The sequence below is a fragment of the Heterodontus francisci genome, chromosome 1, assembly GCF_036365525.1.
Source record: "Heterodontus francisci isolate sHetFra1 chromosome 1, sHetFra1.hap1, whole genome shotgun sequence".
In the NCBI taxonomy this organism is placed as follows: Eukaryota; Metazoa; Chordata; class Chondrichthyes; order Heterodontiformes; family Heterodontidae; genus Heterodontus; species Heterodontus francisci.
The window spans coordinates 285,592,268-285,609,787 of NC_090371.1; the positions used below are offsets into that span (position 1 = coordinate 285,592,268).

General features: G+C 44.1%; 1 protein-coding gene across 7 annotated transcripts in view; it reads right to left on the minus strand.

Annotated features, from left to right (window-relative positions):
- Positions 1-7,089: 7,089 nt before the first annotated feature.
- Positions 7,090-17,520, minus strand: part of LOC137377532 (sodium/hydrogen exchanger 9B2-like) — a 208,668-nt gene continuing 198,237 nt past the window's right edge. For all 7 annotated transcript variants that reach the window (XM_068047227.1, XM_068047254.1, XM_068047237.1 and 4 more), the window contains one exon: positions 7,090-10,047. In XM_068047227.1, the coding sequence (XP_067903328.1) occupies positions 9,980-10,047 (68 nt within the window). In that variant the 3' untranslated portion in view covers positions 7,090-9,979. The remainder of the gene's footprint in view (positions 10,048-17,520) is intronic.

Here is a 17,520-nt window from a genome sequence, read left to right on the forward strand (position 1 = left end):
AAGCCTTTGATCCCTTTACATCCAAGAGCTATATCTAACTCCTTCTTGAAAGCATACAATGTTTTGGCCTCAACTGCTTTCTGTGGTAGCGAATTCCATAGGCTCACCACTCTCTGGGTGAAGAAATTTCTCCTCCGCTCAGTCCTATTGGAACTGTTGATCTCTTGGTTGTCCCCTCCCCCCATTCTGCTCTGGCATTGCAGTGGCCAGCTCTAAATCCAGACTCCTTTTGAATGAGTTGAGGGTTTCTGCCTCAACTACCCTTTCAGGCAGTGAGTTCCAGACCTCCTCCACCCTCTGGCTGAAAGAGTTTCCTCATCTCCCTCTAATTTTTCTACTGATCTCTTAAACTATGCTGAGGTGAATAGATCCTTCACCTCCACTCTATCCAGGCCCCTCAAAATTTTGTACATTTCAATCAGATCTCCCCTCAGCCTTCTCTGTTCCAAGGAGAACAACCCCAACCTAGCTAATCTTTCCTCATAGCTACATTTTTCCACTCCTAGCAACATCCTCAAAAATTGCCTTTGTATCCTCTCCAGTGCAATTACGTCCTTTCTGTAATGCAGGCTTTCAAAAAAAAAAATCAGTTGGCAACCCTCTATTCATGATGTCAGCACCAGTCAGCTCTGCAACTGTCAGAGAGAAAGGGACAGACAAAGGGGGACACGGAGAGAAAGGGGGGAATAGAGAGAGGGAGGGAGGGAGGTGGTGGGGGAATAGAGAGGGAGGGAGGTGGTGGGGGAATAGAGAGGGAGGGGTCAGGGGGCAATACGGAGAGAGAGAGAGTGATCAAGATCACTCCTGACAGATGGACATCGATCTGGAACACTCCACAGCGCTACAAGTATGCGGGCAAACACTGACTACTTGTGCAAGCAGAAGAAAATGCCAGGTATCTCTCTAAATCATGTCTAACATAGTAATGTGAAAGTAAGTCAAATTACTCTTCTTTAAAACTTAAAAATGTATATTTGTTGTTTTGATTAACAGCAAGATAAACTTTTAATGCCTTTAAGATCTGAAATTGTCTCATCGGCCCCTTAAGTAAGACAAAAATTGTAATCTGTAAACAACCACCCCCAGCCGCCGCATTAAGGTTGGACAACCCTGGTTTATTTATTTATTTGGAAGACTCTTATTAAAACATTAGATCCTGAGGGGACTTTATAGGGTGGATACTGGGAAGATGTTTCCTCATGTGGACAGGACTAGATCTAGGGGATACAGTTTAACAATAATAAGAGGTCTCCATTTAAGAGTAGCATTAGTCTACGGAATTCTCTTTCCCAGAAAATAGTGGAGGCTGGGTCATTGAAATTATTTAAGGCTAAGCTAGATAGGGTTGTGATGGGGCAGACAGGAAAGTGGAGTTGAGACCACCATCAGATCAGCCATGATCTTATCGAGTGGCAAGAGCAGGTTCGAAGGGCCGACTCCTATTCCTGTATTCCTATGACACAGATGCAGAATGCACTCATCCTAAAAGCAAGCAAGCATTTCACATAATTAACTTGGATCAACATATCAACGCTATTATGCAATCTGAGGCAATCACCATGATCGGGATTATATGTTCGCCAAAGCGCAGCAAGCATAAGCTCAGTGAAAATTGACACTGGAGCAAGTACAAATATTCTGCCCATCCATATACTGCAGGACATATACTTTTAAAAAATGGGAATCTATGGTGCAACCCACCAGAGCTAGGCTGACTGCCTACAATACGAACATATGAATTAGCAGCAAGAGTAGGCCACTCGAGCCTACTCTGCCATTCAGCAAGATCATGGCTGCTCTGAGTGTAACCTCAACTCCATATTCCTGCCTAACCCCCATAACCTTTCACCCCCTTGCCTATCTGGGATCTGTCTTAAAAATATTCAAAGACTCTGCACCCACCGCCTTTTGAGGAGAGTTCCAAAGACTCAAGACATGCAGAGAAAGAAATTCTCCTCATCTCAGTCTTAAATGGGTGACCCCTTATTTTTAAACAGTGACCCCTAGTTCTAGATTCTCCCACGAGAGGAAACATCCTTTCCACATCCACCCTGTCAAGACTCAGAGGTTCACTAATGTCCTTTAGGCAAGGAAATCTGCTGTCCTTACCTGGTCTGGTGTACATGTGACTCCAGACATACAGCAAGATGGCTGACTCTTACATGCCCTCTGAAATGGCCTAGCAAGCCACTCAGTTGTATCAAACCGCTACAAAGTCTCAGAAAAGGAATGAAACTGGATGGACCACCCAGCATCGACCTAGGCACCGGAAACAACAACAATGGCAAACGCAGTCTGGTCGACCCTGCAAAGACCTCCTTACTAACATCTGGCGGCTTGTGCCAAAGTTGGGAGAGCTGTCCCACAGACTAGTCAAGCAACAGCCTGACATAGTCATACTCACGGAATCATACCTGACAATGTCCCGGACACTGCTATCACCATCCCTGGGTATGTCCTGTCCCACTGGCAGGACAGACCCAGCAGAGTCGGGGGGGAGTTGCACTGGGAACCCTCAACATAGACTCCAGACCCCATGAAGTCTCATGGCATCAGGTCAAACATGAGCAAGGAAACCTCCTGCTGATCACCACCTACAGCCCTCCCTCAGCTGATCAGTCAGTACTCCTCCATGTTGAGCACCACTTGGAGGAAGCACTGAGGGTAGTAAGGGCACAGAATCTACTCTGTGTAGGTGACTTCAGTGTCCATCACCAAGAGTGGCTTGGTAGCACCACTACTGACCAAGCTGGCCGAGTCCTAAATGACATAGTTGCAAGACTGGGTCTGTGGCAGGTGGTGAGGGACCCAACAAGAGAGAAAAATATACTTTACCTCATCTTCACCAATCTGCCTGCCACAGATCCATAAGTCGATGACAGTATTGGTAGGAGTGACCACCGCACAGTCCTTGTGCAGACTAAGTCCCCTCTTCACATTGAGGATACCCTCCATCGAGTTGTGTGGCACTATCACCCTGCTAAATGGGTTAGATTTCAAACAGATCCAGCAATGCAAAACTGGGCATCCATGAGGCGCTGTGGACCATCAGCAACAGCAGAATTGTACTCAACCACAAACTGTAACCTCAAGGCCTGGCATATCCCCCACTCTACCATCACCATCAAGCCGGGGGACCAACCCTGGTTCAATGAAGAGTGCAGCAGGGCATGCCAGGAGCAGCACCAGGCATACCTTAAAATGAAGTGTCATCCTTGTGAAGCTACAACACAGGACTAATTGCATGCCAAACAGTGCGAAAGATAAGGCTGAACAATTTGCAACAATCTTCAGCCAGAAGTGCCAAGTTGATGATCCATCTCGGCCTCCTCCTGATGTCCCCAGCATCACAGGTGCCAGTCTTCACCAATTCAATTCACTCTGCGTGATATCATGAAACCACTGAAGGCACTGGATACTGCAAAGGCCATGGGCCCTGACTACATTCTGGCAATAGTACTAAAGACCTGTGCTCCAGAACTTGCTGCGCCCCTAGCCAAGCTGTTTCAGTACAGCTACAACACTGGCATCTAACCAGCAATGTGGAAAAGTGCCCAAATATGTCCTGTACACAAAAAGCAGGACAAGTCCAACTCAGCCAATTACCATCCCATCAGTCTACTCTCGATCATCAGTAAAGTGATAGAAGGCATTGTTGACAGTGATATCAAGCGGTACTTGCTTAGCAATAACCTGCTCAGTGACTCTCAGTTTGGGTTCCGCCAGGGCCACTCAGCTCCTGACCTCATTACAGCCTTGATTCAAACATGGACAAAAGAGCTGAACTCGAGGTGAGGTGAGAGTGACTGCCCTTGACATCAAGGCAGCATCTGACTGAGTACAGCATCAAGGAGCCCAAGCAAAACTGAAGTCAATGGGAATTAGGCGGAAAACTCTCCACTGGTTGGAGTCGGACCTAGCGCAAAGGAAGATGCTTGTGGTAGTTGGAGGTCAATCATCTCAGCCCCAGGACATCACTGCAGGAGTTCCTCAGGGTAGTGTCCTAGGCCCAACCATCTTCAGCTGCTTCATCAATGACCTACCTTCAATCATAAGATCAGAAGTGGGGATGTTCGCTGATGATTGCACAATGATCAGCACCATTCGCGACTCCTCAGATACTGAAGCAGTCCGTGTAGAAATGCAGCAAGACCTGGACAATATCCAGGCTTGGGCTGTTAAGTGGCAAGTAACATTCGCGTCAAACAAGTGCCAGGCAATGACCATCGCCAACAAGAGAGAATATAACCATCTCGCCATGGCATTCAATGGCATTACGATCACTGAATCCCCCACTATCAACATCCTGGAAGTTACCATTGACCAGAAACTGAACAGGAATAGCCATATAAATATCGTGGCTACAAGAGCAGGTCAGAGGATAGGAATCCTGTGTTAACTCACCTCCTGGCTCCCCAAAGCCTGTCCACTATCTACAAGGCACAAGTCAGGAGTGTGATGGACTCTTGACTTGCCTGGACTCAACACTCAAGAAGCTCAACACCATCCAGGACAAAGCAGCCCACTTGATTGGCACCCCATCTACAAACATTCACTCCCTCCACCACCGACACACAGTGGCAGCAGTACGTACCATCTACAAGATGCACTGCAGCAACTCACCAAGGCTCCTTCAACAGCACCTTCCAAACCCGTGACCTCTACCAACTAGAAGGACAAGGACAGCAAATGCATGGGAACACCACCATCTGCAATTTCCCTTCCAAGCCACACAGCATCCTGGCTTGGAACTATATCACGGTTTCTTCATTGTTGCTGTCTCAAAATCCTGGAACTCCCTTCCTAACAGCACTGTAGGTGTACCTATCCCACATGGACTGCAGCAATTCAATGAGGCAGCTCACCACCACCTTCGCAAAGGAAATTAGGGATGGGCATTAAATGCTGGCCTGGCCAGCGATGCAGACATCCCAGGAATGAATTTTTAAAAACCTCAGAATCTGATATTTTTTTATCAAGTAGCCTCCTACTCTTCTAAACTTCAGCAGATACAAGCCTAGCCTGTCCAACCTTTCCTCATAAGACAACCCACCCATTCCAGGTATTAGTCTAGTAAACCTTCTCTGAACTGCTCCCAACACATTTACATCCTTCCTTAAAAAAGACCAACACTGTACACAGTACTCCAAATGGGGTCTCACCAATGCGCTATATAACTGAAGCATACTTTTGTATTCAATTCCCCTTACAATAAATGGTAACATTCTATTAGCTTTCCTAATTTCTTGCTTTACCTGAATAACCTTTTGCAATTCATGCAGTACGACACCCAGATCCCTTTGTATCTCAGAGCTCTGCAATCTCTCACCATTTAGATAATGTGCTAAATATTCTTCCTGCCAAAATGGACAATTTCACATTTTCCCACATTATACTCCATTTGCCAGATTTTTGCCCAATCACTTAACCTATCTATATCCCTTTGTAGCCTCCTTATATTCTCTTCATAACTTACAATCCTACCTATCTTTGCTAAATTTTCTGATGACACAACCATACCTTCAGTCCCTTCATCTAAGTGGGTTATATAAATTGTAAAAAGTTGAGGTCCCAGCACTGATTGCAATGGCACACCACTCGTTACATCTTGCCAACCAGAAAATGACCCATTTATGCTTACTGTCTGTTCCTGCTAGCTCACTGATCTTCTATCCATGCCAATATGTTATCCCCTACACCATGATTTTTTATTTTATGCAATAACCTTTGATGTGGCACCTTATTAATGCCTTCTGGAAATCTAAGTACAGTTCATCCACCGGTTTCCCTTTATCCACAGCACATTACTTCTTCAAAGAACTCCAATAAATTGGTTAAACATGATTTTCCTTTCACAAAACCATGTTGACTCTGCCTGATTACCTTGAATTTTTCTAAGTGCCCTGCTACAGCATCTTTAATAATAGCTTCTAACATTTTCCCTAAGACAGATGTTAAGCTAACTGGCCTGTAGTTTCCTGCTTTCTGTCTTCCTCCCTTTTTAAATAAAGGAGTTACATTGGAAAATAGCTAATCTAACGGAACCTTCCCCGAATCTAGGGATTTTTGGAAAATTAAAGCCAACACATCAACTATCTCACTAGCTACGTCTTTTAACACCCTAGGATGAAGTCCATCAGGACCTGGGGACTTGTCAGCCCGCAACTCCAACAATTTGCTCAGTACCCCTTCCCTGGTGATTATAATTTTCTTGAACCCCATTTCCTGATTTACAACTGAGATGTTACTTGTATCTTCTATAGTGAAGACCGATGCAAAATACCTGTTCATCTGCCATCTCATTTTCCCTTATTAATTCCCCAGACGCACTTTCTATAGGACCAATGTTCATGTTGTTGACTCTTTTAAAAATATTTATAGAAACTTACTGTTTCTGCAGCTCTCCAGTCAACCTTACAATGCAACTATGGGAGCTCCGAACAGCTACCACTAATTTTTTTATATTGTAGACACAACTGGACCAGCTGTCGCAGGACTTCCAGTATGCCAAGATTTATTAATTGTCACAATACATAAAGTCAGTAACGCACTCAAGATGATACAAAATATCCAGCTCGGATGCATCAGGTCAGTCCATGCAAAGGGCGACACGAAGGCAGGGAATCTTGACACGAAGAGGCGATATAACCGGGAGTCTCTCCTCCACCTTCAGTTTGTTGCAGCAAGTACCCGGAGGTCAGAAGGATTGCTCGTGATTGGTGATGTTGCAAGTCATCATTGTTCCAAGCTTTCCAAAAAGGGAAGAGGTTCACGTTGGCAAGATCTGGACGAATAAGCGAACCTTCTCTACGTTTTAGGGAGTGTTAAATTTGCTTACCTATAAATAACATTTCGTTTTAATCATGTATAGTTAGTACAAACTGCAACATCATTGTTGACTGTACAATTGTTTTTATTTTTGGAAAAAAGCAGGATGATGTGGGATGGCCTTAAGAGTGGACCACCTGAAGGTTCTTTAAGTGAAGATCACCAGAGGAAGTGATGTCGTGCCACATATGACCAATTAATTGTTAGTAAGACATGTTTAGACGTGCTCGTGCAATAACTGTTTGTATAAATATGTTCCAATTCAAGTATAATAAAACCCACGTTTATTTCGAATATTACTTGTAGTCCTGAGAGTCTTACAATAGTTCACATATCAACGGATCAAGTAATATTACAGAACCTTGTAAAAGTGCACCTCCCATTGATGAGGTCCAGGGAGCTCTGCCGGATTTCCTACCCTCTCAACAGATGGTATGATAATAAATTGGGCTCAAATACAAAAATGTTTTGTATCTCGTGCCTACGTCATCAGGTAGGCAATGTGGACACCACATTAACTGCCTGCCTGTTATAATTATTTTGCTTGGCAAAATCAGGTTTGAAGAAATCTCAACATAAAAACCCACTGAGCACGAATCTCCTGGTGATGAGAGATTTTAAAAATAAATCACATGGACCAACTTAGGGAGGGCGCCAGATGAGAATAATTTGGTAGTTTTCTTTCTGGTATTTTACTGGTGTTGCCAAAATAAACACCGATTTTAAAATGTATTTGATAGAAATTTTATCTAAAAAATGGCAACCTTATTTATGCCACAGATATAAAATATATATTATATATGTAAAGCACAAATTAACATATATTCCAACTTTAAATTAATTTTAGATTGATATGTAAGCACATAACAATTTCAGGAACATAAAAAGTCCACCAGGCTCAAACAGCATCCAAAAACACATACAATTGTCTGAGATTCCATTTATGCTGCAGTTCAATATTCTTTCCTGATAATTTAATCCAGCATCTTTTGGGTCACAACGTTCTACTTGAATTTCTTTTTTATTTCTAACGGATGTCTCCTCTGACACTTGAACCCTTCACTGCAGCAAACAGATTTCTCGACCAGTTTTAGCAACCTCTTTATAAACTTAAATGCTAATTTGGTCACCTCGAAGATTTCTTTTCCCAAAGAAAACAAGCTTTGCTCATTAACCTTTCCTAATAACCTAATGCACAGAATCACCTTTATTGCTTACTTTTGTTTCATATATTACATAGAATGTACAGCACACAAACAGGCCATTTGGCTCAACTGGTCCGTGCTGGTGTTCATGCTCCACATGAGCCTCCTCCCACCTTACTTCACCTCATCCTATCAGAATAATCTTTGATTCCTTTCTCCCTCATGTGTTTATCTAGCTTACCCTTAAATGTATCTATGCTATTTGGCTCAACAACTCTGTGTGGTAGCGAGTTCCACATTCTCGCCACTCTCTGGGTAAGGAAGTTACTCCATTATAAAATGTATAACTTTTTAAGAGTTATTAATATTGTTTCCACGAGTTGGTGACCAGAACTGGTGACTATATCTAACTGGGGTTGTGACCCACTTCATACAGAGGAACAAGACAATATTTTTTTTTTGATACTCTCAACTCAGACACTGTACAGTGAAACTCCCATGGTGTTAGAAAAGTGTGCTTTACTCCTAATCTTGGAGTTTGGCAAGTTCTATTTCTCACACCAGTCATCCTTATGGTTTTGAGTGAAGTTACCAGTTTACTGCTATGGGGTATTTTTGGTTTATGATGCATACAATGGGAACTATACCAAGACCAACAAAATTAATTTCATGATAAGTTAATTACTTCCAGTGGCATTAGTTGCCTGTAATTGGAACTGTAAGGTTCCCTATTGCTCAGTCTTGCCACTTTCTACAGTTCTTGCACTGTTAGTTTTAGGATGAAGCTGGAGGGAGAGACTTTATGGAGAGACTTTATAAAAACCCTTCTAGTAATAAATTAATTCATGGTATTTCTGTGGAAGATTGCATTTAAATGTAATCCATTAAGAAAATTAATTCTAATTACACATTGTTGAGGATAAAGAATTGGGGACTCTGCTCTGCAATGCTGTTTGCAATCGCATATTTGTCATGGTTGGAAAAAGGAAGCTGGAGAGACAAAACTCTTGACTGTAAACCATGGCTGTAAACTTAACCCACACAGCACAAAAAGAGAAATATAGCTTTATCACAACAGGCTGCATAATGGAATCTCAGACTCATACCAATGATTCCCAGGTGGATACTCAATCTCATTCGACCATTCAGGGAGGGAGAGATGGATACACCAAAAGGTAATTCAACCTGGACTCCTTTGGTACAAACCCTACTGAATTAATTGGTCTGACAGTAGGTCTTCTGGTGCCCTTTTAGCCACAGAATGGTGCTTGGAACCCCAAAATTGAAAGAAAAATAATAATTTTAAAAACATGAAACGGAAACTTGGATTACAATACCAGTTAGGAGTTTACCCATAGCCTCTCAGACCTGGCTCTGTGCTGCAGCACTGGTACCTATTCCTGGTATTGCAGAGTCAGACTCAGAGTCCAAGTCTAGATTGGCTTCAGCACCTGATCCAATAGATACCTTACAGAGAGAGGAATATCAGCAACACTGCAGAAAGTGGCACTGTTATCAGTAGTACCACACAGAATTAAAATCAAAAATCAGGATTCTGATTTGCCATGCTCCAAGGATTGGTGGGAACAGATGGGACTAATTATTCAGCTGGAACTTGAACAAACAACAGATACCAACTATGATCGTAGCCTTATGGACTTCCTGGGTACAGTATAATAAATGTCCAGGGTCTTTCCAAAACCTTACGTACAACCCTAGTAACATTGGTGTAAAGATCATTGCATAAATACTCTCAGAACATCAAGTCTCTAAAATGCTCATACTGATTTCTGCACAAATAAAAATTCCAAATAGGCATTTATGTGAATCAGAATAGTTTTTAAAAAATAAATCTACATAATGTACATGCGTCAATAAATTTTTTTTTTTTAAAGCCTTTCCTCCGCTATCCACAGAACTATTCTCAAGAAGCAAATGTCTGTTGAAATTCATTGCAGAGATCCTTTCTGAAGCACAATATAGACAATTTGAATCCACTGAACACCTCAGACTACAATGTCGCTTTCCAGTCCTTGACCATGTTCATACAGTATAATGGTCCGGCCTTCTGTGCCTATAGAACAAAACACACAAAGATGTGAATATATATATAAACAGCCAACAGAGAAAGACCAGCAAGGCTGTCCCTTACAACCATGTTGCAATTAATCATCATGACCCTTGTACTCACAGCAGCAGCCACCTAATCTCCAGAGATTATATAACATATGGTTTAGGCCAATTCAGGGAAAAGAAAATTGGGGAAAATCTTCAATAGCTGAAGCTGATCAAAATGAGCCCCAGGAGCCCGCAGTAACTAAGAGGTTGATCACCCAACATCCCACCTACATTTTGTGAGCAGCGATATCAGCTACAGCCAGGAACCACTGATTCAGATCCATTTTGTACCTGGCAGGGGAGAGCTCTGTAATCAGCAGCCTGAAGGAAGAGGATGGCTCGGTAACGTCTTTGCAGTCCGACATACTAAGGATCAGCAAATCCTTTTATGCTGGGCTGTACGACATGAAGCACACAGACAGCACGGCTTCCCAGTCCTTTCTGTCATCTATCACGGAGGGAGAGACTGGACAAACCGCTAACTCTGGATGAGCTGACAAACGTTGTCAGGTCCTTCGAGACAAGTAAAACTCCCGGAAGCGACGGCTTACCGGTTGAGTTGTATTCAACTCTGCGGGACTGGATCAGCCCAGACCTGCAGGAAGTGTACGAGAGTTTGCTTCTGGCCGGCAGCATGTCAGAATCCACGAGGAAAGGCATCATCACCCTCATCTACAAGCGGAAGGGGGAGAGGGCGGAAATCAGAAATTGGCAGCCCATCTCACTGCTTAATGTAGACAAGATTCTATCCAAAGTCATCGTCAGTTGGGTCAAGTCTGCTCTGGAGTTGGTGATTCACCCTGACCAGACCTGTACTGTACCCGGCAGGAAGATCTCTGATAGTCTCGCACTAATCAGTGACACGATTGCCCATGTACGGGTTGGGGGGGTGAGGGGGGGGGGTGGGCGGGATGTGTGGTGGACACCTGCTTCCTCAGCTTGGACCAGAAGGCTTTGACAGGATATCGCACACATACATGATGGACGTGCTCTCCAAAATGGGGTTTGGGGAGGGAATCTGCAATTGGATTAAACTGCTCTACACAAACATCAGTAGTGCAGTCTCAATCAATGGGTGGGAATCAAAAAGTTTCCCGATCAAATCTGGAGTCAGACAGGGCTGTCCTCTCTCCCGGTCTTGTTTATTTGCTATATCGAACCTTTTGCTGAGTCCATTAGGAAAGATGCAGGCATAAGAGGGGTGACAATCCCAGGTAGCGAAGGCACTCAGGTCAAAGCCTCCCTGTACATGGACGACATTGCCGTCTTCTGCTTGGATCTGCTGTCCGTTCGCAGACTGGTGGGCATCTGCGACCAGTTCGAACTGGCCTCAGGAGCCAAAGTAAATCGCGGCAAGAGCGAGGTCATGTTCTTTGGGAACTGGGCGACTGATCCTTTGTCCCCTTCACCGTGAAGTCAGACTACCTGAAGGTGCTGGGGATATGGTTCGAAAGGGCCGGGGCGTGTGCCAAAACCTGGAAGGAGCGAGTAGCCAAGGTACACCATAAACTGAGCATGTGGGAGCAGCAATCTCTCTCCATTGTGGGTAAGAACCTGGTCATCAGGTGCGAGGCACTCACGTTGTTGGTGTATGTTGCGCAGGTCTGGCCCATGCCCCACTCCTGTGCCGTGGCAGTCACCCGAGCCATTTTCCGCTTGGGTCCAGAGGCACACGATGTTCAAACCTTTGGATAAAGCAGGAAAAACGCATCCAATGTTGCCCTCATCCTGATGACCACCTTCGTGTGCGGCTGCATCAAGCTGTGAGTAGAGCCCCAGTATACAAACATTAAGTGTCACTATGTGCTGAGGTTCTATCTGTCCCCGGTGTTGCGAAGGATGGGTCTGGTCACATTGCCGCGGAACAGTGGCGCAGTGGTTAGCACCGCAGCCTCACAGCTCCAGGGACCCGGGTTCGATTCCGGGTACTGCCTGTGTGGAGTTTGCAAGTTCTCCCTGTGTCTGTGTGGGTTTTCTCCGGGTACTCCGGTTTCCTCCCACAAGCCAAAAGACTTGCAGGTTGATAGGTAAATTGGCCATTATAAATTGTCACTAGTATAGGTAGGTGGTAGGGAAATATAGGGACAGGTGGGGATGTTTGGTAGGAGTATGGGATTAGTGTAGGATTAGTATAAATGGGTGGTTGATGTTCGGCACAGACTCGGTGGGCCGAAGGGCCTGTTTCAGTGCTGTATCTCTAATCTAATCTTAATCTAATCTAACACTCCATCCAGTTGGACCGTGCCGTACCACCTATCCTTCGTGGGAAAGTCTGTGCAGAAAAACACCTTTGACCACCAATCCATCAGGCAGTGGTCTCAAGGCCCTACGGGAAAAGGAGAAGATGGATCCTGTCGGATGGTTCCTCGAACAAACTGCCAAAGTCATTTGGCAGAATGCCTCATCACCAGAACTTTTAAACAAGCACCAAGACGTAGCTTGGCTGGTGGTGAGAAGGACCCTCCCAGTCAGATCCTTCCTGCATGCCTGGAGTTTCACCCCCTCCACACGCTGCCCCCGAGGTGGCTGTGGTGGGGAAGAGACAGTTGCCCAAATCCTTCTGGAATGTGCCTTTGCAAAGCAGACATGGAAAGAGATGCAGTGGCTTTTGTCGCGGTTCATCCCAAGCAGCTCTGTAACACAGGAGTCTGTGTTTTATGGGCTGTTCCCAGGGACACACACTGAGAAAAACATCAACTGCTGCTGGAGGACCATCAAATCGGTGAAAGATGCTCTTTGGTCTGCCCGAAACCTTCTGTTCTTCCAGTGCAAAGAGCTGTCCACGACAGAGTGTTGCAGACTGGCATATTCCAAGGTCCAGGACTATGTGCTGAGGGACGCACCTAAAGCTTGGGGCAACTGCCGCAAAGGCTCAGTGGGGAAAGACCACTGTGTAAGGTCCTCCCACCAAAGTGAACTGAGGGGCTGGACCCATAGGAAACCCCTCAGGCTGTATACACCAGATATGGTTTAGCTGTAAAATGTACATGGAATATAAAATGGAATGGAAGGGTTGTGAGGCAACTCACTCCTGTATTGAAGAAAACTGATTTCCTTTCCTCTTCCTGAAATGTCAACTTGGTGCTGTTTTGAATTGTTTGGTAATGTATTTTTTTTTACATATTTTTATGAATAAAGTATATTTTTGCAAAACAAAAACCTGGGGAAAGGCCACAGTGTAAGGTCCTCCCGCCATAGTGAACCGAGGGGCTGGAACCTCTGTAAAACTCCTAGGGCTGTATACACCAAAATCTGGTTTTGCTTTGTAATGCAAATGTACATTGTATGTAAAATGGAATGGAAGGGTTGTGATGCAACTCATGTTCTGTATTGGAGGAAACTGATTTCTTTTGCACTTTCTGGAATGTCAACTTGGAACTGTTTTGTAATTTTTTTTAAAAAACAGATTCTTATGAATCAAGTATATTTTTGGGGAAAAAACAGTACCTCCCTCCATAGTATACCAAGGGGTTAGAACCCGTGTAAAACCCCTCAGGCTGTAGGCACAAAAATATGTTTTTGCTGTGCAATGCAAATGTTCATTGCATTTAAAATGGAATAGAAAGAGTTGTGAGGCAACTGACATTCTGTATCGAAGGAATCCGATCTCTAATACACCTTCTGAAATGTCAAGTGTGAAGTGTTTGGTAATTTTTTTTTTAAAAACAGATTTTTATGAATAAACTGTACTTTTGGAAAGAAAAAATGTTTTCAGCGAATCCCGCCGTAGTAAAACGAGGGGCTGGAACTCATGTAAAACCCCTCAGACTGTACGTGCCAGAGAATGTTTGACATGAAATGTAAATGTACGTTATAAATATAACCTGTAATGGCAAGTGCAGTGAGGCACCCTCATGCTGTATTGAAAGAAACTGATCTGTATTGTATTAATGTAGCCAAATTTGAACTGTTATGTAATTATCTTTACAAATTTTATGAATAAAAGTATATTTTTGGGAAAAAGACATTTTCAGCAAATATGCACTCCCTACACAAGATGACAATTTATTCTAGAGGTCAATGTCCCTGTGCGCAAAGAAAAACTTCCTGATGTAAGCATAGAACTGAATGTCATCTAAAAATAATGGAAAGAGGGGGTTATCCTGTATTTGGGAATCAAAGTACTTTGGATCAGATACTTTGCTTTACCCCTACGCAAACCAACAGATGCTCTTCTTTCAAGCGCCCAATCTGTAAAACTAATTTTCCACAACTACCTTTTGAAAAAAGATCCTTTTAATTGTCTCCCCCTTTTTGCTTTTCTTTGTGTCTTGCAAGATAGCACCTGGTCAAATTGTTGCTGGACCAACCCAGTTTTGCGAGGTTTGCAAGATAGTATATCGAGTTAACAAAGCAAAATTCTTTCATCTCTTTCCTAGACAATAGGAGACACAGAGGATTGTCTCAATACAGTCTCATTATGACCTGCCATTTTGATACAGAAAGCCTGCAGAAAAGGAGCTATGCTGTCACCAGTGGATCCATTAGTGAGGCTGTATGCAGCAGTAAACCGCTCAGTTCTACATTCTAAAAATCACTGATGGAATGGCATCCTGAATCTAAATGGATATGGATCCTTACTGAATCAATTGAGTTGGTCAGGGTAAACAACACCAGCTGAGTGGTTCTATTCTGACTGTCAGACTCAAGATGTTGGATTTCATTAGGCTGCTGGCAGACAATTCAAGTCCATGTTTCTAACAGATGGGAAAGGTGTTCAACTCTGCCAGTATTAAACAAATCAGAGAGCGGGTATTTTACAATCAACATTTTACAGCCTTATTAAAGATTATGAATGAGCAACCAGTGCAATATTCCACTACTACAGACTGTAATAAAAAGGGTGCATTTCACTGAAATTCACAAATGGCATAAGCAAAGTTTATGGGGGAATTTTATGCTCCCCTGCAGTGGGTTTGAGGCGGGGAGAACATATAATCAGGTGAGATGGTGGTGGAGGTGGGGACCCCGCTGCCAATTGAGGCCCTTAAGTGGACAATTAATGCCCAATTGATGGCCTCATCCCACCACCGCTGCAATTAGACCACTGGCGGAGGGCCTGTTGCCACACAGGGAATCACACCAGGAAAAACTGTGCGGGCTGCTTGCCAGCTCGGAGTTGGGGGTGGGGGGGCGGTCCCTCATTAAAAGGCACAGTGCATGAACAAGGGACCCTACGTCAGGAAGTAGGGGGCCCACTGAGAGCCACCATTCACCCTTGCTGCTAACCCCCTTAAACCCCCCAACCCTGACCTACCTGTGGCCTGGGTCCAGCATTACTCTTGGGCTTCGTGTGGACACTCCACCGGCAGCAGCCACTGCCTTTGCGGTGGTGCTGCTCAGTTAAAGAGCTGCCAGCCTCTGATTGGCCAGCAGCTGAGGGCGGGATTTCTGTCACCAGGATCCTTGATCCTTTGGAAGGGCTACTGCTGCCCAGTAAAGTGCCTAACTGGCATTTAATTTGGTGGGCCTCCCACAAATGGGGCGACACTTGGATAAAATCCAGCCTATGTATCTGAAAAGGTGCCAGCTGAAAGGTAGGAGTGGCAAAAGTGACTAGGAGCAGAGTTTCCTGACAGATTGTGCTTGTAGCAGTCATCATCAGACATATCATAAAAGAGTAGGAGAAAGAGAGGGAGATTTATAGAGGATATACGGTAGAGAAACTGGCCATTCGGCCCAACCAGGCCATGCCAGCTAAGGCAAAGAGTATGTTAATGCTTGTGGTAAAAGCCTTTGTCCCAGGACAGCTTTGTTATTTAACTTCTCCTGCACTCTGCCCCATCACAAACCTCCCCTTTTCTTCTCGTCCCCACCATCCTCCCCCTCCTCCGACCCACCCCCTTCACTTGCTTAAAACCTAATTCTTTTCTACCTGTTGCCACTTCTGATGAAAGGTCACAGACCTGAAACATTAACTCTGCTTCTCTCTCCACAGATGCTGCCTGACCTGCTGAGTATTTCTACACATTTCTAAATTCTACACTCCGGATCCCACTACCTCGTGTGTAAAGATCTGCAGGTCGAGAATTGACCAGTTCAGTCACCTGAAGACCCATAGCAGAAACTCACAAACTTGAGGAGAAGTCATCCTCGAATTGAAGGACAGCCGACGATGATCCTTCCTTAGGTAAGGAGACCAAAACTGCAAAGTACTCCAGGTGCAGTCTCACTAAGGCTCTTTACAATTGCAGCAAGCTGAATCCAAGGATACTGAGAGAAGTGAGATTGGAAATTGTGGAGGCATTGGCCATAATTTTTCAGTCTTCCTTAGACTCGGGTGGTGCCAGAGGACTGGAGAATTGCAAATGTTACACCCTTGTTCAAAAAAGGATGTGAAGATAATCCCAGCAACTACAGTTTAACAGGTGGTGGGGAAAGTTCTAGAAACAATAATTTGGACCAAATTAACTGACACAGGGACAAATGCAGGTTAATTAAGGAAAGCCAGCACAGATTTATTAAGGGAAAAGCATGTTTAACTAATTTGCTGGATATGTTTGAAGAGGTGACAGAGAGAGATGATGAGAGCAATGCTATTGATGTGGTACACATGGACTTCCAGAAGGCATTTGATACAGTGCCGCACAACAGGCTTGTGAGCAAAGTTATAGCTTATGGAATAAAAGGGACAGTAGCAACATGGATATGAAATTAGCTGAGTGACAGGAAACAGAGAGTAATGGTTAATGGATTTTTTCAGGCTGGAGGAAGGATTGTAGTAGAGTTCCCCAGGGGTCAGTGTTAGGAACCTTGCTTTTCCTGATATAGATTAATGGCCTAGACCTTGCAGTACAATTTCAAAATTTGCAGATGGTACAAAACTTGGAACAACTGTGAACTGTGAGAAGGATTGTGCAGAGCTTCATAAGGACATAGACAAGTTGGTGGAATGGACAGACAAGTGGCAGATGAAGTTCAAAGTGGAGAAATGTGAAGTGATTCATTTTGGTAGGAAGAACATGGAGAGACAATATAGAATAAAAAGAGTACAATTCTAAAGGGGGTGCAGGAGCAGAGGGGCCTGGGTATATATGTGCATAAGTCATTGAAGGTGGCAGGACAGGTTGAAAGGGTGGTTAATAAAGCATACAGTATCCTAGCCTTTATTGATAGGGGCATAGTGTACAAAAGCAAGGAAGTTATGTTGAACTTGCAGGACACTAGTTCGGCTTCAGCTGGAGTATTGCATCCCGTTCTGGGCACTACACTTTAGGAAAGATGTGAAGGCATTGGAGAGTGTACAGAAAAGATTTATGAAAATGGTTCCAGGGTTGAGGAACTTCAGTTATGAAGACCGATTCGAGAAGTTGGGACTGTTTTCCTTGGAGAATAGAAGGCTGAGAGGAGATTTGATAGAGGCAGTCAAAACCATGAGGGGTCTGGACAGAGTTGATAGGGCAAAACTGTTCCCACTCACGAAGGGATC